The sequence below is a fragment of the Ochotona princeps genome, chromosome 13 (genome assembly GCF_030435755.1).
Source record: "Ochotona princeps isolate mOchPri1 chromosome 13, mOchPri1.hap1, whole genome shotgun sequence".
Lineage (NCBI taxonomy): Eukaryota > Metazoa > Chordata > Mammalia > Lagomorpha > Ochotonidae > Ochotona > Ochotona princeps.
The window spans coordinates 63,137,593-63,156,639 of record NC_080844.1 but is presented as its reverse complement, the minus strand read 5'-3'; the positions used below and the strand labels follow the sequence as shown (position 1 = coordinate 63,156,639).

At 46.0% G+C, this 19,047-nt stretch overlaps 1 protein-coding gene across 2 annotated transcripts in view; it reads right to left on the bottom strand.

Moving 5' to 3' along the window:
* Positions 1-1,323: 1,323 nt before the first annotated feature.
* Positions 1,324-19,047, bottom strand: part of ACADSB (acyl-CoA dehydrogenase short/branched chain) — a 55,949-nt gene continuing 38,225 nt past the window's right edge. For both annotated transcript variants that reach the window (XM_058671381.1, XM_012925515.3), the window contains 8 exons: positions 15,732-15,938; positions 14,192-14,362; positions 13,224-13,349; positions 10,526-10,618; positions 7,788-7,877; positions 5,133-5,270; positions 3,398-3,497; positions 1,324-2,747 (listed from right to left, as the gene is read on the bottom strand). In XM_058671381.1, coding sequence (XP_058527364.1) covers positions 2,677-2,747; positions 3,398-3,497; positions 5,133-5,270; positions 7,788-7,877; positions 10,526-10,618; positions 13,224-13,349; positions 14,192-14,362; positions 15,732-15,938 — 996 coding nt within the window. In that variant the 3' untranslated portion in view covers positions 1,324-2,676. The remainder of the gene's footprint in view (positions 2,748-3,397; positions 3,498-5,132; positions 5,271-7,787; positions 7,878-10,525; positions 10,619-13,223; positions 13,350-14,191; positions 14,363-15,731; positions 15,939-19,047) is intronic.

The window sequence follows — 19,047 nt, the reverse complement described above, 5'->3', positions numbered from 1 at the left end:
AGAGGGCTCGCCAAATGCCCGTGTCTTTGCCAGGTGACTGACGCAGGCAAAGGATGATACGGATTCATTACAAGACTTCTGAAATGCTCATTACCAGTTAAACCTAAAATCAATCAACTGTAACAAGGATGAAACCCCAACCCGACATCTGGGGAAAGGGACGATGCTTAGCGCCAGGAGGACCGCTGGACTGGGAGCTGGCACTTTTGGATTTTCTACCGCCGAGCAGATGACTTGGGCAAGTAATCTCGGCTATGAATCGTTCACTTTTTAACTTTCCAGGATTCTAAAATCCTTGACAGAGTCATTTTTTAAAAAAAGATTTGTTTATTTTATTACAAAGTCAGATATACAGAGAGGAGGAGAGACAGAGAGGAAGATCTTCCATCCGATGATTCATTCCCCAAGTGACCACAACGGCTGGTGCGTGCCAATCTGAAGCCAGGAACCAGGAAACTCCTCCAGGTCTCCCATGCGGGTGCAGGGTCCCAAAGCTCTGGGCCGTCCTCCACTGCTTTCCCAGGCCACAAGCAGGGAGCTGGATGGGAAGTGGAGCTGCTGGGATTAGAACCGGCACCCATATGGGATCCCGGGGCTTTCAAGGCGAGGACTTTAGCCGCTAGGCCACGCCGCCGGCCGGACAGATTCATTTTTACATTGTAAAATGAAGCCCTTAATCACCCTAACTTGGCTTGAGTCAGCTGTGCCTGCGTGAAGCTGGTCAGGCAGTTCTCCTTCCTGAGTGCCAGGGCAGCCCAAGTTCAGAAACAACAAACACTGACAGGTGGCAGGAGGTGAAGAGCGGCTCCCCAGCAAAGCCTGAGCTTTAGGACCCAGTGGGATGGTTATCCGAAGAGAAGCCATAATGCAAGAACTTGGGGAAACCAACATCTCCTTAGGTGAAATGACACAATTCACCAACAGAAGAAGGTAGGCAACTAGATTAGCTACAATATAGAATATAAGTAATTGTAAGCGTTCTTTGTGAGTGTAATCAATTAGAACTTAATCAAGAGCAAACATAAAGCCAAGGTGCAGACATGTGCCAGGGCCCTGCAATGCCTGGTGTTGAACTTGACGTTGAACTTGGCGTTGAACTTGGCGTTGAACTTGGCGTTGAGTGCGCCCTTCCAGGCTCCCTTTGTTTTTGTAAAGTCAACTTCTTTCAAATCATCACCACAATGAAAGGCATCTGCCCCCTGGGGGCACGGGCACCCCCACTCCTCTCAGGCTTCCTTCTGTTCTCAGTGTGGGTTCAGCCCACGTGTCTGTTCTTGCTTTCATCACCTCCCTATTTCAAAGTCAAGTACACTCCATCTCTTCGGGTTCAAGGTGTAAATTTATCCTTAATTCCTTCTCTAATTTTTAAAATGTAATTCTTATCTCAATTGTATTTCTACAATTGAAGTGTTTAACTATAATTTGCATTGTAGAAATTAATAAACATGAACATGAATAAACATGAACATGCAGAGCAAAACTGCTTTGAAAACATCACATTTTCTTTTTTTTTTTGCTGCCCCCCAACCCATCACATTTTCTTAACAAACATTATCTTTTCTTAAAGTGCTAAAATACTTTCCACTTAATAATAGTGATTATTTTATGTGACTTCATGAGCCTTGGGGCATTTTTCATCTTTAACCTGTGGCCAATGTTTTTAGAAAACAGAAAATGCTCCTCTCTGGTCTACTGGCCTCTGGGAACTTAAGGGGTCTCGGCCGTGGCCTGTGTGTTCCTAACTCGGAGCCATTGCCAGCTATCTCTTTGGTTGAGTTCTGCCTGTCTGCAATTTGTATTATAAAGCAAGAGAGTTATCTTTGTCTTTGCGAATATTAAATCATCTTGACACTGAATCTCCTTTTTTGAGCTCCGAGGCACGCCCGTGTTTCTCATTTCTGATATGACTCTGATACACTGCTTCGAGGCAGCCGGCAGAATCTCTGAACCAAAACTCCATTTCTGCATTCTTGTTCAGGGCAAAGCCCTGCCTCAGAGTTTGAGGAAATCACATTCGGTTAAAATTCAGGAACAAAATCTGCTCTGCTGAGAAGCAGAGCACGCTGAAGGAGGATGACAACATCCAGTATTTTCTGATTATTAAACCGACCGCTCAGACTTGAGCCTTGAGAACCAGTGCAGAGGCTTGTTGTCACAATGGTCTGCTGAAATCATCAGGAAATGCATCTTTTACTGTTCTCCAATTATAGAACCAACAAAGCGATACCTACCATTAATTCTCCACTCGCTCTCAGATATTTAGAACTAGAATATTTAAAGTATTAATTAAAAACTGTGCAAATGATGTTTCTCTGGCGACACAAGATATAGTGCTCCTAGGAATATAAAATGGTCATTTCTAGAAATAACACTTCAAATGTCTGTCTTTGCCAAATGCAGATGGAGCGAAACCTCCATATGCTCTAATATTATAATAACGGAAACATGTAGAGAAGTTTAAAGACAGTTTCAGAGAAAATACAGGTGCATTTCTTCCCAACTACAAAAATGACCCCCTGTGCGTAAATTAAGCAGACTGCAAAGGTAGAAAAGGTCTCGAGTGAGGACTGCGACCACAGGCCTCAGGATGCATGGACATCAGAGCTCTGCTCCCCCAGCAAGGCACAGCAGCTTCCAGCAGGGATGTGCAGCTTCCGGAGGGCCCCTGCCACCAGCTCAGTACTCAGCATCGATGTGCTTGGCAATGGTGTTCAGCTGGATGTTGGAAGTCCCTTCATAGATGGTCCCTGAAACAGCAGGGGCAGAGTGGACCCACAGTGAGGATTCTACCCAGAACACTGCCCTGCAGCCGGCACCCCGCAGTCTCCATTCACCTGCTAGGGCAGACCTCCCTGGCCCCTGCTTAACCACCAGCTAACTGAGGGAGACCAGGTTCTCATTTGGCTTGCAGATGCTGGGAAGCAGTGTTGAGCAGCCCAAGGTATGGCTGCGAGCCGTGGAGGCCACTGTACTTGTTTCCCCCTTTGGTGGTGGAGCACTGGAGCGCGCAGACCTGATTATACGCTTAGCTTGTGCAATTAGAGCGCTACTCCAAAGACACTGTGAAACCACATTAATCACAGAGTAGTAACATTTTCAGTGAAAACATTAAGCTTATTAATGTTGGTACAATTCTACTAAAACCTCTTAAGTCATTTTAAAAAGCAATATGATGTTTAAAAATACAATTTTTTTAAGGAAGAGGTAGGAAAAAACTCAGCCATAAGAAATGGTGAGCGTTGATAAGCATACAGTGAAGAGATTAAAATTGCCTTTGCCTAGGTTCCACTAATATAAAACCAACAAATTCAACAGGCCAAACACCTACAGAGGCAAATAAAACAAAATGTAAAATAATAATAATAATACTAATACTAATAATAATAAATCCACTTACCAATTTTTGCATCTCGGAAATATTTTTCTACGGGGTAATCTTTGGTGTATCCTACTCCTCCCAACCACTCGATACACTTGCTAGTTGTTAGCCCCGCAATCTGCCAAAACAAATCAGCAAATCATGCATTGGCACCACATTGGTTTGCAGTCTAAATACTCCTGGGTGGCACCTTAAGCACTTGCCACGAGTGCCAACTGGCAGCGCTGAGGTCAGGAAGGCACTGTGTTCCCGGGCCCACTCTCCATGCCACTTTACATGATGCCTGTGAGCTCACACAATTCTGATTTGTTTCTAAGATTATGAGAGCCCCATTCACACTCATGCTTGCCAACAGGTGCCAGCTGCCCAGCAAAGTTCAGAGGGCCTTCTTCATGCATACTTTGTCAGCCTGGGCATGCAGCAGAAGCGGTGACACTAGTCTCTGGCCTGTTGGTCCTGGTTGGCCCTTTAGAGTCAGACATGAAACCAACATGTAAACTGACAAACCACACGGGGCAAAACAGAAGTTTATGAGGGAAGTCGATGTGATTCAGATGGCAGAACAGTGGGGGAGATTTCTGCTTGGTGGAGACCTAAGGGAGCAGGGGGCGCAGGCACAGGGGAACGGAGGGGAGAGGACTTACTGGACGGCCACTTTGCGTATGTCCACAGCCTGTTTCCCAGAACCCGAGCATGTCACCCTACGTGTCATGGGACCTTTGTAGATGGGATAAGGCATCCTGAGGGAGGGAGCTGGCCTTGAACTACAGGCTGGGAAGCAGGAGAATCAGTCACTGCCTGTGATGAGAGTCTGGACTTAGATCTGAGATGCAGACAGGGAAGGGGTGCTGGAGAAGGCGTGGGAGCAGCCTCCAGAAGCTGACCAAGGATGCTGCCCCAGGGCCTCCGGAAAGGCTGCGGCTCAGAAGAGGGCTGGCAGCACACCTGCTTCAGACTTCTGCACTCCAGAAACGAGAGCGAAGGAGCTGTGCTGCTTCAGGCCCCTTGGTGTGGCAGTGGCGATGAACTGGACAGATTGTGTTCTGTCTGTCATAAGAAGCCACAGAAGGGCTTAAAGCTGGAGACGGACATGACCTCACAGGTGTCTGAAGAAGGGAGAGAGATTGGCTCAAGGGACCAAGAGACCAGGGGTTGGCATTGATGAAGAAATGCTACTGCTTAGACCAGAGATGTGGCAGTGGGGAGCCAGCGACACGCAGAACCTGAGGTCTTTTTGGGTGGAAGGCAGAGGAACTGATGATGGGGTGATGCTAGGGCCAAGGGAAAGGCAGCGCTGCAGGGAGCAGGTCAGACAGAGGCGGCTGGATTCAGGAGACTGTTGATGGGACTTAGGGGATGCACGCTGAGGCTGGGAAGCAGCTGCTGGCTGTTCTGAGTGAACTGCAGCCGAAGCCACCCCTGCTAGCCAATGCAGATTTATGTGGGTAGAAAGCCCAGGAAGTATAGACCATCTTGTCTGGGCAGTTTTCATCTTGTCTGCTGGTATCATAAAGTCCACTTTGCCCCATCTGGGAAGCAGAGGCAGGGCACCCTCACTCAGAGGAGCCTCACTGCCTGACTGGTGGTGGGGGCCGGCCCAAACTGGGCTGCTGAGGGAAGCACCGAGACCCCCGGAAGCAAAGTACGTTCCAATGGCAGCTTTCCTCTTTGGCTTTTCTGCTGCAGGGCCTGAGGGTCACACACTTCAATAACAGAAGAAAAGGCTGAGGGACTCTTCCTTTGCCCCCTTTACCTCAGATGCAAAGTATTTGGCCATAGAGGCTTCTTTGATGAAGGGCCTTCCAGCTTCTACAAGCCGAGCAGCGTTGTACGTTAGTAACCTTGCAGCTTCCAGCTGGGTGGCCACGTGAGCCACTTGGTGTTGGAGCCCCTGCAACAGGCAGGCCCAAGTTAGAGAATGACGACGTGTGGACACGCGCACGGCTCATCCTCACAGTCCTGCAAGCTCATACCACACTACAGTCTTGACACATATCCAAAGGAAATTCACATTTGTTTCTTTCAAATAGCTTAAAATCTGCTCTCTAAAAATGAAATCATGACACTGTAGGTATAGCGAAGTCCTTTCTTCTATAGAAGTTTCAAAGATCATATAATTTTTACCCTTGTCAAAATGTAAACAGTTGTAAATCATCACCAGGTTGGGCTTACCAACATGCCTGTTATTTAATACTTAATTCCAATTTGTCTATTCCTATACTAACATCACTGTTGTAGAAATGTTTTGTGTCTTTTACATAGAATTCTTGATTCTGACCATTTCTGCCAAGTATATTCAGTCCAACTGTGCCTATAGATCCCATCCAGGTTGTCTAGTCCAACAACATCGGGTACGATGGGACTCAGAAAAGTGACTGTGACCTATGAGTCAGCTTCTCTAAGTCCACTGTGTCCTGACACAGAGAGGATGCTCATCCAATTGCTGCTGCCGAGGATGGGGACAAGGTCAAGTTGAAAGATGCAAGATTGCTCAGGCCTGGTCCTGACCCTCAAGAATTCTATCATGTTGGGCCCGGTGGCGTGGCCTAGCGGCTAAAGTCCTCGCCTTGAAAGCCCCGGGATCTCATATGGGCGCCGGTTCTAATCCCGGCAGCTCCACTTCCCATCCAGGTCCCTGCTTGTGGCCTGGGAAAGCAGTTGAGGACGGCCCAGAGCTTTGGGACCCTGCACCCGCGTGGGAGACCCGGAGGAGGTTCCAGGTTCCTGGCTTCGGATCGGTGCGCACCGGCCCGTTGCGGCTCACTTGGGGAGTGAAACATCAGATGGAAGATCTTCCTCTCTCTCTCTCCTCCTCTGTGTAATAAAATGAATAAATCTTTAAAAAAAAAAAGAATTCTATCATGTTGACACACACAAAGCACAAAGCAAATCATTCCAACGAGATAAAACAGTGGAGTAAGAATTAACTTTCATCCAATCTTCACAGAGTTAATAATATTACTTTTTTAAGATCAATGTTCCAAGATTTCCTCTGATCAGGTCGTTATCATTACCCCATTAGACCCGACCTCTTCACCCTCCCTATATTTGGACACAGTTTTGTCTACGTGCAGAGATCAAACCTGTCCTCTCTTTCCATCCCTTCATTTGGAATTGATGTGGCAGGTGGCTCTGAAACATACTTTAGTATAAGGAAATGAAAATTAGCCCAGGAGCCAAGACAAATATCTGCCATTGGCATCAGATCAGCTCTATGGCCTTGGGAGTTCACCTTCCCGCGTAGAGGCTGGGGACAAGGTCAAAGCGGCAAGGCACTGGGCCAGCCTGCATCCTCGGTCCTTCTGGGTGCTGAATGACAGCACCTGACCAGAGCCTAGTGTCATCTCTACAAACAGTGTGCATGAGTCTGTTACAAACCTGCAGATGATGCAGCATGACCAAGCTGGCAGGGTCACCAGGAAGCATACTTGGAGCCCAGAGTTGGCTAAGGGGAGGCTTTTAAGTCAGTTATGCTGGAATGCTACCCCGCAAGGCTCCGAGATGCCAGGAGGGCCTGGTATGCTGCTCTACCAGGGTGTCTTCACTCTGGTAAAACCTCTGTGTGGGCAGGGAGAAGAGCCCTGCCACCAGGAGGCTCCTGCTGGGAACCCTGGGACGCTGCCACAGGCAAGCATTTCCTCAGGCTTGCACAGTAGCCTCATCTAAGGCAGCCAGCTATTGCCTTGTACACGATGCACACACCAAAGCCTCCTCCTTGCCTTAGCACCAGATCTGCTCTGTCAGGAATTCCTGACAAATGGTACCCTTTACAAGTGCTTGTCAATCCATGTACTGCTGAGCACTTTAAACACATTTTAACTTAAAATTATTTTTTTTTATTGGAAAGTCAGGTATACAGAGAGGAGGAGAGACAGCGAGGAAGATCTTCTGCCTATTGATTCACTCCCCAAGTATCCACAACGGCCGGTACTGAGCTGAGCTGAGCTGAAGCCAAGAGCCCAGAGCCTCTTCCAGGACTCCCATGCGAGTGCAGGGTCCCAAGGCTTTGGGCTGTCCTCTATTGCTTTCCCAGACTACAACCAGGGAGCTGGATGGGAAGCAGGGCTGCTGGGATTAGAACCAGCACCCATATGGGATCTCAGTACTTGCAAGGCGAGGACTTCAGCCACTAGGCTACCCACGCTGGGCCCAGACTCGGAGCTTCTATAGCAATGAGGAGACAAGCTCTGTGTTGCTCACCAAGGCATCCCGAGTCACGTTCTGCCAGTGAAGTAGACTAACTTTCACAGGTGCACTCCGCAAAGTCCTTCCTCTCTAACTCCCCTGTGTGCGCGGCCTTGAGAGAGTCCCTCCGGGCTTTCTAGTCCTTCCTCTTGCTCTCCCTCTGCTTACACTGCCTTCCAGAGCGGGAGGCTGGAGCAGTGGGAAGATCTCAATAATCACATACCTGAAAATCGAACACTCTTCTGCCAAATTGCATTCTTTCTTTGATATACGGAACAGCATAGTCAAAACATCCCTGGGCCAGTCCCAACATCTGTTAAAAATACAAACGGTAACACAAAAAAAAACAAAAATAAATTTAAAAAAAAAGAAAAAAAAGTGAAAAAAAAAGAAAAAATACAAACGGCATTTTAATTTTATGATAAGCTAATGCTCTCAATCATACCAGTGGTAAAACTTTTTTTTAATAAAATAAAACATAAATGTGAGACTTATTGATGCCATACAGTTGGCCATAACTATGGCCAGCCTGAATCCAGGATCCAGGAGCTCCATCCTCGTCCCTCACTGGGGTGGCAGGGCTCCGGCGCTTGGAGCACGCCCTGCATTGGCACGGAGTGAGATGAGAGCAACTGGTGGGACTTGAACCACACTCTGTTTAGAGATGCCGACAGCACAGGCAGGCGACGGCGTCACGTGCTGCAATACCAGCCCTAGAAATCCCTTTTAAGACAAACTGAGGACACGGGCCAAGGAAAGAAGAGGAGATACAGAAGTGGCAAGGTATGTTTCAGCAACGCATCTTTGCTGTCTGTATCTATGGAACTGAATTTCCAACATTCAGGAGACAAGTTTAATTGATCTTCTATACATGCCAGTACATTTCATTCCAGCGTTGAAGTAGATCTCCCGGCATGCTACCTTCACTCGAGCGGGCTGCTTTTCAGAAGTCTTTTCCTGTAAGCTCCGACCCTCTGGGTACAGAGTGAGCCGCACAAGTTTTACTCACAACTCGCAGATGGCATAGCAGTTCTCCCAGTCCTTCCAGAAGTCAGGTGCTCAGTGTCACTTCTTAATCCTCTATCTTCCTGTCCATTTGGGTATAATTAGGGTTAACAAGCATTTGAGAAAGCAGGGGTTCTCAACCTTGGCTATATATCAGAATTATTTGGGGAATTCAGTTAAAAAAAAACAACAAAATAAAACACTGAACCTGAAGCCTAACAACTGGATTCAAATCTTCTCCCAAATACCATCTTCTTCAAAATTCTCCAGTTGACTTAATGCATACTTTGGACTGGAGACAACTGATAGTGTATGGCTAAAAAAAAAAAAGTTAATTTACAAGCAAAAGGACAAATCAGGACACGGTGACAGTTTTTCCTGAATTTGTCTCACTGCTAACCAATTTCCATTTCTATTGAGCAACCCAAACTTAGAAATGGCTCCTAAATTTCAACATTAGACAGCCATTAAATCACTATCTAATTATGTCAAACTGTGTAGGCTTTAGAAAAAGAAAAAAAAAATCAATAATTATAGCCTTGGGGGGAAATGCCCACAAACATCAATATTTCATTAGCATTCATTCACATTTTCTTTTAGCCTTTTATTTTAACGTTCTGAAAAATAGAAATAGTGTATTAAAAATTAAATGGCCAAAACCTCCCACCAGCTCCAAAATTAAAATGAGGTTCAATGTACTTTTGCCTGTAGTGATGTCACTGTACACTGCCAGCCGCAGCTTACAGGACGTGAACAACACCCGGTGTTGACATGAAGCCTGGAGTGTCCACTGTCCACACAGAGGCTTAGCCACCTCAGGAAAATGCTTCCTTTCCAAATGCTGAAGAACTGAATTCTTGCCAACAGCAGGGTTTCCAGAACAATGCCTTCAGCGCGCTTTTCCTCTCAAAGGCACCCACCAAGGCATCATACCACCTGACCTGAACTTTTAACAGGTTGTAAGATAACTCAGATAATTAGATGGCAGTCCAGGACTGTGCCAGAAGACTGATACTATCTATGTGTCTGGGAGCAACGAGACTCAGAACTGTATTATGAATGCCAAAGCTGACAAAGTTAAGTCACAGAAAAACTTCAAAAAGGAACAAATGAGGCAATTCTCTTTAGCAACCTATTGTCTAGCTTTGTGGGAAATCTGGGTTAAATTTAGATCTAAAAATAGTTAGTAGCAAAAAAGTCTAGAACAACAATCCAAAACTTAACTATTCCAATAGCTAATACAAATGTGTTATCTTTAAAACCTGAAAGATGAGAGCTATTGAATTTTAGATACTCATTAACTACAAATCAATGTCCTATATAAAAATGATATTATTTAAACAAAGACATTATTTATAGTAAAGCCAAAGGCCTTATTCACTTCATGAAGCAAATAAATGTTAGAAAATAAGTGATATCACATCATATAAAAATGTAATATGAATTTTAAGGGTATAATAGAGTTATCTACCCATCTCAGGTTATTTTGCTTTACCTGCCACACACACAAATGGCTCAGTTACCCCATGCAAAACATGAGCAAGTCTTACATTAGTTACAGATTAGGGACCTTCACTATACAGTAGAATATTGTCTTTTTTTATTTTAAATTTTTATTCTAGAATAAATAACATGCTCTGAGAAGTTGATTTTAATATAAAGCCACATTTCAGTTACAATTCACTTTAGAAACCATCAGCCCAAGGACCGAATGATACTTTAATGTTCTCAAAGCAGAGAAACCTACCACTTAGCCATTGCTTGGTTTTCCAGGCACTACATAATTGATCAAAACCGGACCTGAAACAAACTATGGGAAATCAACCTTCCCATGTAAGGGAAGGGCGCCATCTTGTGTTCACAAACTTCCAAACACTCTTTGTTCTTAATGCATTTTTTTCTTGTCTGTTTCTATTTTAAATGACTCACATTATGGGAAGCAAAAATCTGACTCACCTGGGCAGCAATTGCTATTCTCCCTTCATTAAGAATTCCTATGGCGTACTGATAGCCATGTCCAACTTGTCCCAAGACGTTGGTTTCTGGAACCTGAAAGTACATTGCACTTATTTCTCAGCTTGACACAGTCCAACTGGATGGTGTATTTTCCATGCCTGCACACAGTCTGCGAGGCGTATTACTGTATCAGAGGGGTCTGAAGCAGCCACCAATCTCCGTCTATGTTTCCCCCAGGCCCTTGCATCTTCCAGGGCCCAGCATAATCTGTTGTATGAATGAATGACTGAATAAAATTCCACCCACTCTCCCTGATTCTTCTGTGTGTGCTCCAATGTGAGATAACATATCAGGAACTACAAAACTATGCAGCATGTGCAAAAGCAAGAGAAGCCAACCTTTCTTCTGCTGACACGAATCATCTACACAACAATCAACTGTGTGTGCACAGGAGCAAGGGGAGAGGAGGCACAAGAGAATGTGTCTTCATAATAAAAAACAAAGGAAGACTCAGACTAGTACAAAATAAACTTAGCTTTACAGAGGGACGGTGAGATGAGGCAGCAGCAGAGGGAAAGCAGGGCAGACGGGGCTGCCCGGGACTGACCTCTGCTCAGACCCCCGCACCGCCAGCCACACTTCAGATCAAGCTCCAACAAGAGCTTCCAAGGAGGACAGCACCACCAGCTCACAAGGCTCCAGGGCCCAAGCCCGGGGGGTTGGCCAGCTTCTGCCTGCCCGGGGCTGCGTGCTTGCTCCTCACTGGGCAACATCCCACCGTGTGGCCTTTCACATACCTGCACCAAGCATCCTATTTTTTAAAATCATTTTACCTTGATAATCTTTACATGGTTGATTAGGACACAAAGGGTCAAGGGCTACAGGAAAGTGGGTAGGTCATTGATTTCACATTTTTTTTTATAGATCTGGGTTAAGGGGAGAATAAAGGGAGAAGTCCTACCCAGCCTCCTACCCATCCCAGGTCCCCGACGTGGAACATGCTCTGAGGGTCCTGCTCAAGTGCTTTTGATAGTCCAACAGTTCTGAATTGCTGCCAATCTCACCATTTCAAAAATGATGAAATCTCTCCAGAATCCACTGGCTGACACAGTCAACCTTAGAGTCTGTTTGCCCAGATTTTCGTTGCTAACACATGGCTGGGATAGATACGGATTTGTTCTGTCCTCTGTCCTGTTGTGGTACCAGGTGTCCTCTGCAAGTTCCAATAGACTTGCTCTATCCTCAAGTTGCAACACACCAGTACACATTATGGCTTGGACTGGGTGCCGGCTGGGCTAAGCTTTAGCCCCCATCAACCTGAGCTGGATTTGGGGGCGGGATGGGCCGGGCCAGGACAGGTCAGGCTAGAGCACCCAGTGCAAAGGTGAAGTGGGGCAGGCCATGTCATGGCGCCCAACCAGCACACGCAAGTCCCAGGGGTGCTCCAGTGGGAGTTGGGATGGGGGTAGACCAGACTGGGCAGAGCTACAACACCTGTGTGTGGGCCTCAGGTGAGCTAGATCAGGGAAAAGCCAGGCTGGATTGATGGCTTTACTGGTGCAAGCATAGATCACAGTGTGTGAGGGTTGGTTGGGCTTTGTTGCGGCATCAGCTGGCAGATGCTGGCACTGGGGGCTAATCCTGTCAAGCTGAACTGCAGAACCACCTGGAAAGTGCATGGTCTGGGAGTGGGCCCAGGAGGGAAAGAGTGGGCACCTCTCTCTATGTTACCACTCCCAGAGGACAGCATGAAAACCAGGACTGGGGCAGATGTGGCTGGACAGAACAACACCCACCAGCATGTGTGTGGGCTGGATAGTGGGACTGGTTGGTTGAACTAGGCTTCACTGCCCATTGACATGTCGGAGAGCTGAATGGGATGTGGGACAGACTGGACCAGTCTGCCATACATACGGGCAAGCAAGGGAACCAGGACAGGGGCAGGCCTGGTGGGGGTTATGAGGAGTCACCCCGACTAGGCTGCAGCTCCCACTGGTTTGTGTGAGGGCCAAGTGTGTGGTGGGCAGAATCAGGCTGCACTGCAACACCCATTGGTTCTTGTAGAAGACATGGCTGGAAACAGAACTGACCCAGCAATTGCAGCCACCAACATATGCGTAAGCTGATTGGCGGACGGGCTGTTCTGGACCCTGTACTGGCATGCACACACAGGAATCAGGCCTGGGATCACCTCAGACAAAGCTTCTTTGAGGATCCCTCCAACTGAACCGCTGATCTCAGAACCCCAACCACAAAGAGAAGTGCAGGTTCCATGGTCTGACCATGGAGTGCAAGTGTCAAAGTCGAGCCTCCTCAGAGGCTCAGATGGAACAGTAGTCAGCAAATCCAAGTGCACATGGAGGATAGGGCAGTCTGTTGGAACCTGCAGAGGACACCTGGTACCACATCCTTCTCTGAAGAACGAAGCTTCCAAAGTTTCAAAGGTTGGGAAGAATCTGAGTTACACCACATGCTGCATTGCCCCCGAGGACAGCCCTGGCTGCCGGGCTTGCACTTGTGGTCTCTACCTTGTCTGAGTCTTGACGTCACCTAAGGGCACTCCCCACTCCCATGAGTGTGCATGCACTCTGTGTGCTCAAAGCCCTGAACATTGGGACACTTCTCTTGCACATGGTCGGAGGTTCCAAGAAAATCTTATTCCACATCAGTCCTTTACTGATAATACCAACACACCCACCTTGACATTTTCAAATGTTAACGGGCAGGTTGAAGTAGCCCTGATCCCCAGTTTATTTTCCGGTCTTCCTATGTGTAAGCCTTCAGTGTTACGATCCACAATGAAGGTCGTGATTCCTTTATAGCCCTAAAAAGCAGATTTAAAATGCAATTACCTCCTCTTTATAAAAATCTTTGTATGCAGAGTTTTAGGTAAAAACTAAAAATGAACTTTGATTATAACCACTAAAAATGCACACAATGAAGGCAAAGCAACTGGAGGTTATTAGAGCCCAAAGCAAGAACCTGTTCCTTTCACTTCCTCACAAAGCATCACGAATATGAGCATTGTCACACTGAGGCATCATATGACCATGAGGACTATATGTTTTGAAACTTAATTTTATTAAACACTAAATTTTTACAATTTAATTTAAATAAGTGTTATATCAGTGAAAACACCATAGATAAAATATATGTTCATTTTACTGTACGGGGGTACTTCAAAAAATGTGCAGAAAAACATAGTAGCACATGAATTACGATGCAGAAGTTTTAAAATTTATGAGTTACGTTTTCACATATGCATTTTCTTAATTTTCTGAAGGTCCTTTATATTCATAGATTTCAAACCTTTTGTACCACAATAGTTTACAATTCCATCTTCCACAGGTTTTTCAAGTATTCTGTTTATTTTATAACAGAATATAATATGCTTTAAAATAAATGTTCTTCACTATTAAACAGCAAACTGGAAATTGCTACAAAATTAAAGATTAGCTTCCTATATAACATATGAGGAGGTAAGTAACAAATAGTCCTCCAGGCTATTAATAGTTGTGAGCAATATTTGTTTTAGGAGATTAATAAGAGGGTGAGAAGATGCTAGCCATTCCCAGTACCAAGGAGAAAGCTGCTAAGACCAAGTCCTGGAAATGAAATGAAAGGAGGAAAAGCGAGGCAAAGCTGTGGGTGAGAAGGACCACGTACACGAGAAGGGTCCACGTTGGCCATCACCAGGAAGATGTCGGCCAGCCCGGCATTGCTGATCCACATCTTGGACCCGTTGATGACGTAGTGATCCCCCCTCTTCTCAGCTCGCGTCTTCATAGAGAAAGAGTCACTACCTGATCCAGCTTCTGACAGGCAGAAACTTGCCAACTGCATATGTGAGAAAAGAAACTCAGATTAGTATTTACATTCTGGGGCCCGGCGCTGTGGCCTAGCAGCTGAAGTCCTCGCCTTGCATGGGCTGGATCCCACATGACGCTGGTTCGTATCCCAGCTGCTCTTCCCTTCCAGCTCCCTGCTTGTGGCCTGGGAAAGCAGACGAGGACGGCCCAAAGCCTTGGGACCCTGCACCCGCCTGGGAGACCTGCAAGAAGCTCCTGGCTATTGCGGCCACTTGGGCAATGAACCAGCAGATGGAGGATCTTTGTCTCTATCTCTCCTTCTTTCTGTAAGTTTGACTTTCCAAACAAATCTTAAAATATATATGCATATATATGTTTACATTCTGTATTAAACATACAGCAAAATAAACATTTGTACCACAAAAAAACAGGCTTTAGCCTTTTTATTATGACTTATACTGATAAAAAGATGAGTGATATTCTGAGAGTATTTTTTAAAAATTCCATTATTGTCTCAGACAAATTTAAGAACACATTCTGGGCCCGGCGGCGTGGCCTAGCGGCTAAAATCCTCGCCTTGAACGTGCCGGGATCCCATATGGGCACCGGTTCTAATCCTGGCAGCTCCACTTCCCATCCAGCTCCCTGCTTGTGGCCTGGGAAAGCAGTCGAGGACGGCCCAAAGCCTTGGGACCCTGCACCTGCGTGGGAGACCCGGAAGAGGTTCCTGGTTCCCGGCTTCAGATCGGCGCAGCACCGGCCGTTGTGCTCACTTGGGGAGTGAATCATCGGACGGAAGATCTTCCTCTGTCTCTCCTCCTCTCCGTATATCTGACTTTGTAATAAAATAAATAAATCTTTTTTTAAAAAAAAGAACACATTCTTCAGTTCATTTAAACTGGTTGTGATAATTATAGTAAAAGTTCAACCTCTTGGCAGAGCTGGGAAGGCAGTGTTAGCATCAGTTTGAGTCTTGGATGCCCCACTTGCACTCTGGCTGACAATTTGCCTGGGCAGCAGCAAGGATGGCCCGAGTGCTTTCCCCGAACCCATGGGGGATACCCGGGCAAAGCTCCTGCCTTTGGCTTGGCTTAGCCCAGTTGTGGCCATCTGGGGAGTGAACCAGCAGATGGAATACCTCTATCTTTTCCCCTGTTTTTCCTTTCGCTGTAACTTTCAATAATGGTATTAGAAAACATAACTGAAACAAAAAATGTACTTTCTGATGATTATTCTCTTCATTTCCAACGGCAGAGTATATTTTTCTTTATTTATTGAGCACCACTTAAGTAACGGTGTTGCATTTGTGGTTTGCAATAGTAAAAGTCTGCTTTCTAGCTACTTTTATTGCAAACTGGGAAAACATCAGATCCATCTCAACAGCTCATCTCACTCACTTTGTCTGTAATCAGCTTTGGAAAATAGGTGGCCTTTTGCTCTTCTGTTGCATGCTTCTTAATCAGCTTGTTAATGACTGTGTTCTGGATATCACAGATGAGACCTACAGACGCATCGACTTTGGATAATTCCTCAACCACCAGGACAGTGGAAAAAAACGAAGCTCCCGTTCCTCCGTACTTTGTGTCGACTTCAATACCCATCAGCTGCGGGAGGAATGAGGAAACACAGATTGAGGAAGCTATTCTTACATGAAGAAATTTCCCTCAAATTCAAAAATAAACTGTAACTTCGCCTTTCCTTATTTTAAAAAATTTGCAAGTATATTTTAATTTTGTATACTCATTTTGCTAAAGTAACAAAAAAGTCTATAGTGGAAATTATAAATATTTGAAGAGGGTGAAATAACATGCTATTATTTGTTTCCTATTGAGTCCTAAGCAGGAAATTAGGAGCGGTACAGTGCTTTCAAGGCAATGGAATGTGACAGACACGATGCATGATTGGACTCTCCCCTGCTGCCCGTCTTGTCAGAACGGGCGGCTGCTCAGACTGCCAATGCTGCTGCGGCCTTTCAGCACAGTCCCCTCAATCCTGACTGGGTGGAACAGTGAGGCTCCTCTGGGTGAATGGCCACAGTCTCATTTGGCATAGTCTTTTCTTTCAGGCTCCTCCATCTTAGGTTTTTCAGCTAGGATAGGAACTTGCCATTTTAGCAAGTCCAGGAGGGTCACCAGGCAAGACTGTGACAATGGCTATTGCGTGGGAAGCATGACTACACCTTGGCCAAGACTGTCTAGTAACTCCGAGCAAGTTCTGCCACAGTTACAGTCAACGTCGGCAGGACTTCACTTGTTAAGCGTCCTCTCTCCACAGGATGTGTCCATGGAACCTGAGACCTGCAGCTGTGAGCAGGTAAGAGGAGGCTGCCCTTCTTCGCTCCACACACCCTTGGAATCCACAACATGCTGAAACCAAAGTCGTGGCTGCAGGGTTCTAGGCTGAAGGAAAATGCAGCTCACGTAAGGTCAGAACCACAAGAAGGAGGATCAAGACCTTGAGAGAACCAGAACTGATGCTCGGTGAGGAAGAAGTGAAGGACGTGGACGTGTCTGGACACCATGCAGGGCATGGTAACTATCTGCTATAAATCCTGAGCACTTACAGGGATTGCTTCCTGTGAAACAACCATATTAATGATCAGAAATATTGCTTGCTTTAGCCACTGTGGCCGGGACAATGTGATAGGAAGCAGGTAGGGGTTACTCTAAGCAAGGGCAATTTTTACAGAGATAGGTAGCAGGTGCAGGTACAGATTCTGCCCAGACAGCCCTGACCAAGGGAACTGCTGCCTCAGGTCCTAGAAGGCCACAAGGCTTCTCAAGAGGCTACCGGATCTGGGAACGGTTGAGTGAAACAAGGCTGAAGAATGGACTCAGAATCTAAACTTACACAATGGACTTCTGTTTGATCCAATGTGACTCCAGAGGACTCCAGTTGCCCAAGAGTTTCATCGTCAAAAAAATGTTGGAAAAAGCACCAATAAGAAAACGGCATTGGAAAAGCTGGTCGTGTTAAACAGGAAGAAGTAAAATTATCTAGCTAAGGGGAAAGGCTATTGTTCGAACAGGATGACAGACACATTGCAGACAACAGCTCTTAGTAACAGCAACCAGTTCTGGAGCATCCTTAATATTTAAAATAGGGCTCAGATGGGGCTGCTACCTGTGGCATCAGCATCCTATATGGGTTTGAGACCCAGCTGCTCCACTTCCTATCCAGCTCCCTGCTAATGGCCTGGGAAACCAGCAGATGGTCCAAGTGCTTGGATCCCTAAAGCCACGTGGGAGACCCCACAGAAGCTCCTCGCCATTTGGGGAGTATGAATCAGTGGATGGAAGATCTCTCTCTGTCTCTCCATCTATCTCTCTCTGCAACTCTTTCAAATAAATAAATCTAAAAACATTTAAACTAAGATATGTATTTCTGGGTGAGATTTTTGCACAGTGTTTAAGCTGCCACTTGTGGAGGGAGGGTTGGGGGAATCAACATCTCCTATCAGAACTCCAGGGTTAGATTTCCAGCTCTGCCCTCCATCCCAGCTTTCTGCAGATGAGCACACTGTGAGGCAGCAGGTGATGGCCCAAACGCTCGGGTCTCTTGCCACCCACACGGGAAACCTGGATTGAGTTCTGGGCTCCTGGCTTCGGTCTGGCCCACTCTAGGCTGTTGCAGGCATTTGGGAAGTGAATCAAAACATTGGAGAACTCTGCCTATTTTTGTCTGTTTGCCTTCCAAATAAATAATTTTTAAATTAAAAAACTAAGAGATTATTTCATACTTAATGCAGAAAGAAAATACAAGTGAGATGGTACAGCGACCTAAGATGTCCTCCTTGGTCCCCACAGGATGGCCTCTTCCTCCAGCCACGAGCAGGGGACTTCTACTTTCTGTCTATTTCAGATGATGTGCCTCCAGCAAAGGACCACGGGACTTGAAAAGTTGGACATCTGCTGCTCTGGTCAAAGGAGAGCTCTGCTTCTAAGTTGACCGGATACATTGAGATTCAGGTAGAGTGGATATCACACTCAGAGAGTTATCTAAAGCAGAGTCTCTTCACAGATTTTCTGCTATCGCCATTATCCCATGCGACCAATGCTGCTTCTCCCCTGGAACGTAGCAGTTGTGCCCACTAAAATTGTCTCCAGATACTGCCAAATACCCTTCAGAGGCCAAATTGCCCCTGAATGAGAGCCACTGGTCTAAAGAAATCATATCCACTCTTCTTACCTTTTCCTTTTAAAAAGCACAGTATTTCCAACTTCTAATATCATGTCAATTTTAAAAAAAGGTTTAAAGACATTAATAGCAACTAGTATATCAGCCTAAAAGAGAACACAGATAATTTTGACCAGGAAATGAAGTTGTTATACTATCATTAATGTCCCTAAATCTAATAGTGTGTATGCATTTTAACATGGGATGCATTTTAAAAAGTTTTAAAATGGAAGAATGAGTTCGACCTTGGTGGCTCAGGTGACAGCAGCTCTCCGCAGTGGTGGCGGCTTGCTTGGCAGAGAGTACCCAAGCCAGGTCGATCCAATGCCTGGGACTCAGCCCATGGACACCATTGCTACGTGGTGAGCGAGTCCTGGCTGTTGGGCGGCCAGTGAGTCCTTGGGTGCCAGGCTCTGCCTGCTGGCCGCCTGGCAGAGAGCACTAGGGTTTTTTGTTTTTTTTTTTTTTTTTTGTATGTAATTGCTGCCTAAACACAGCAATAGATAAGGCCAATGTGAGTGTAAGTGAAGGATGAAT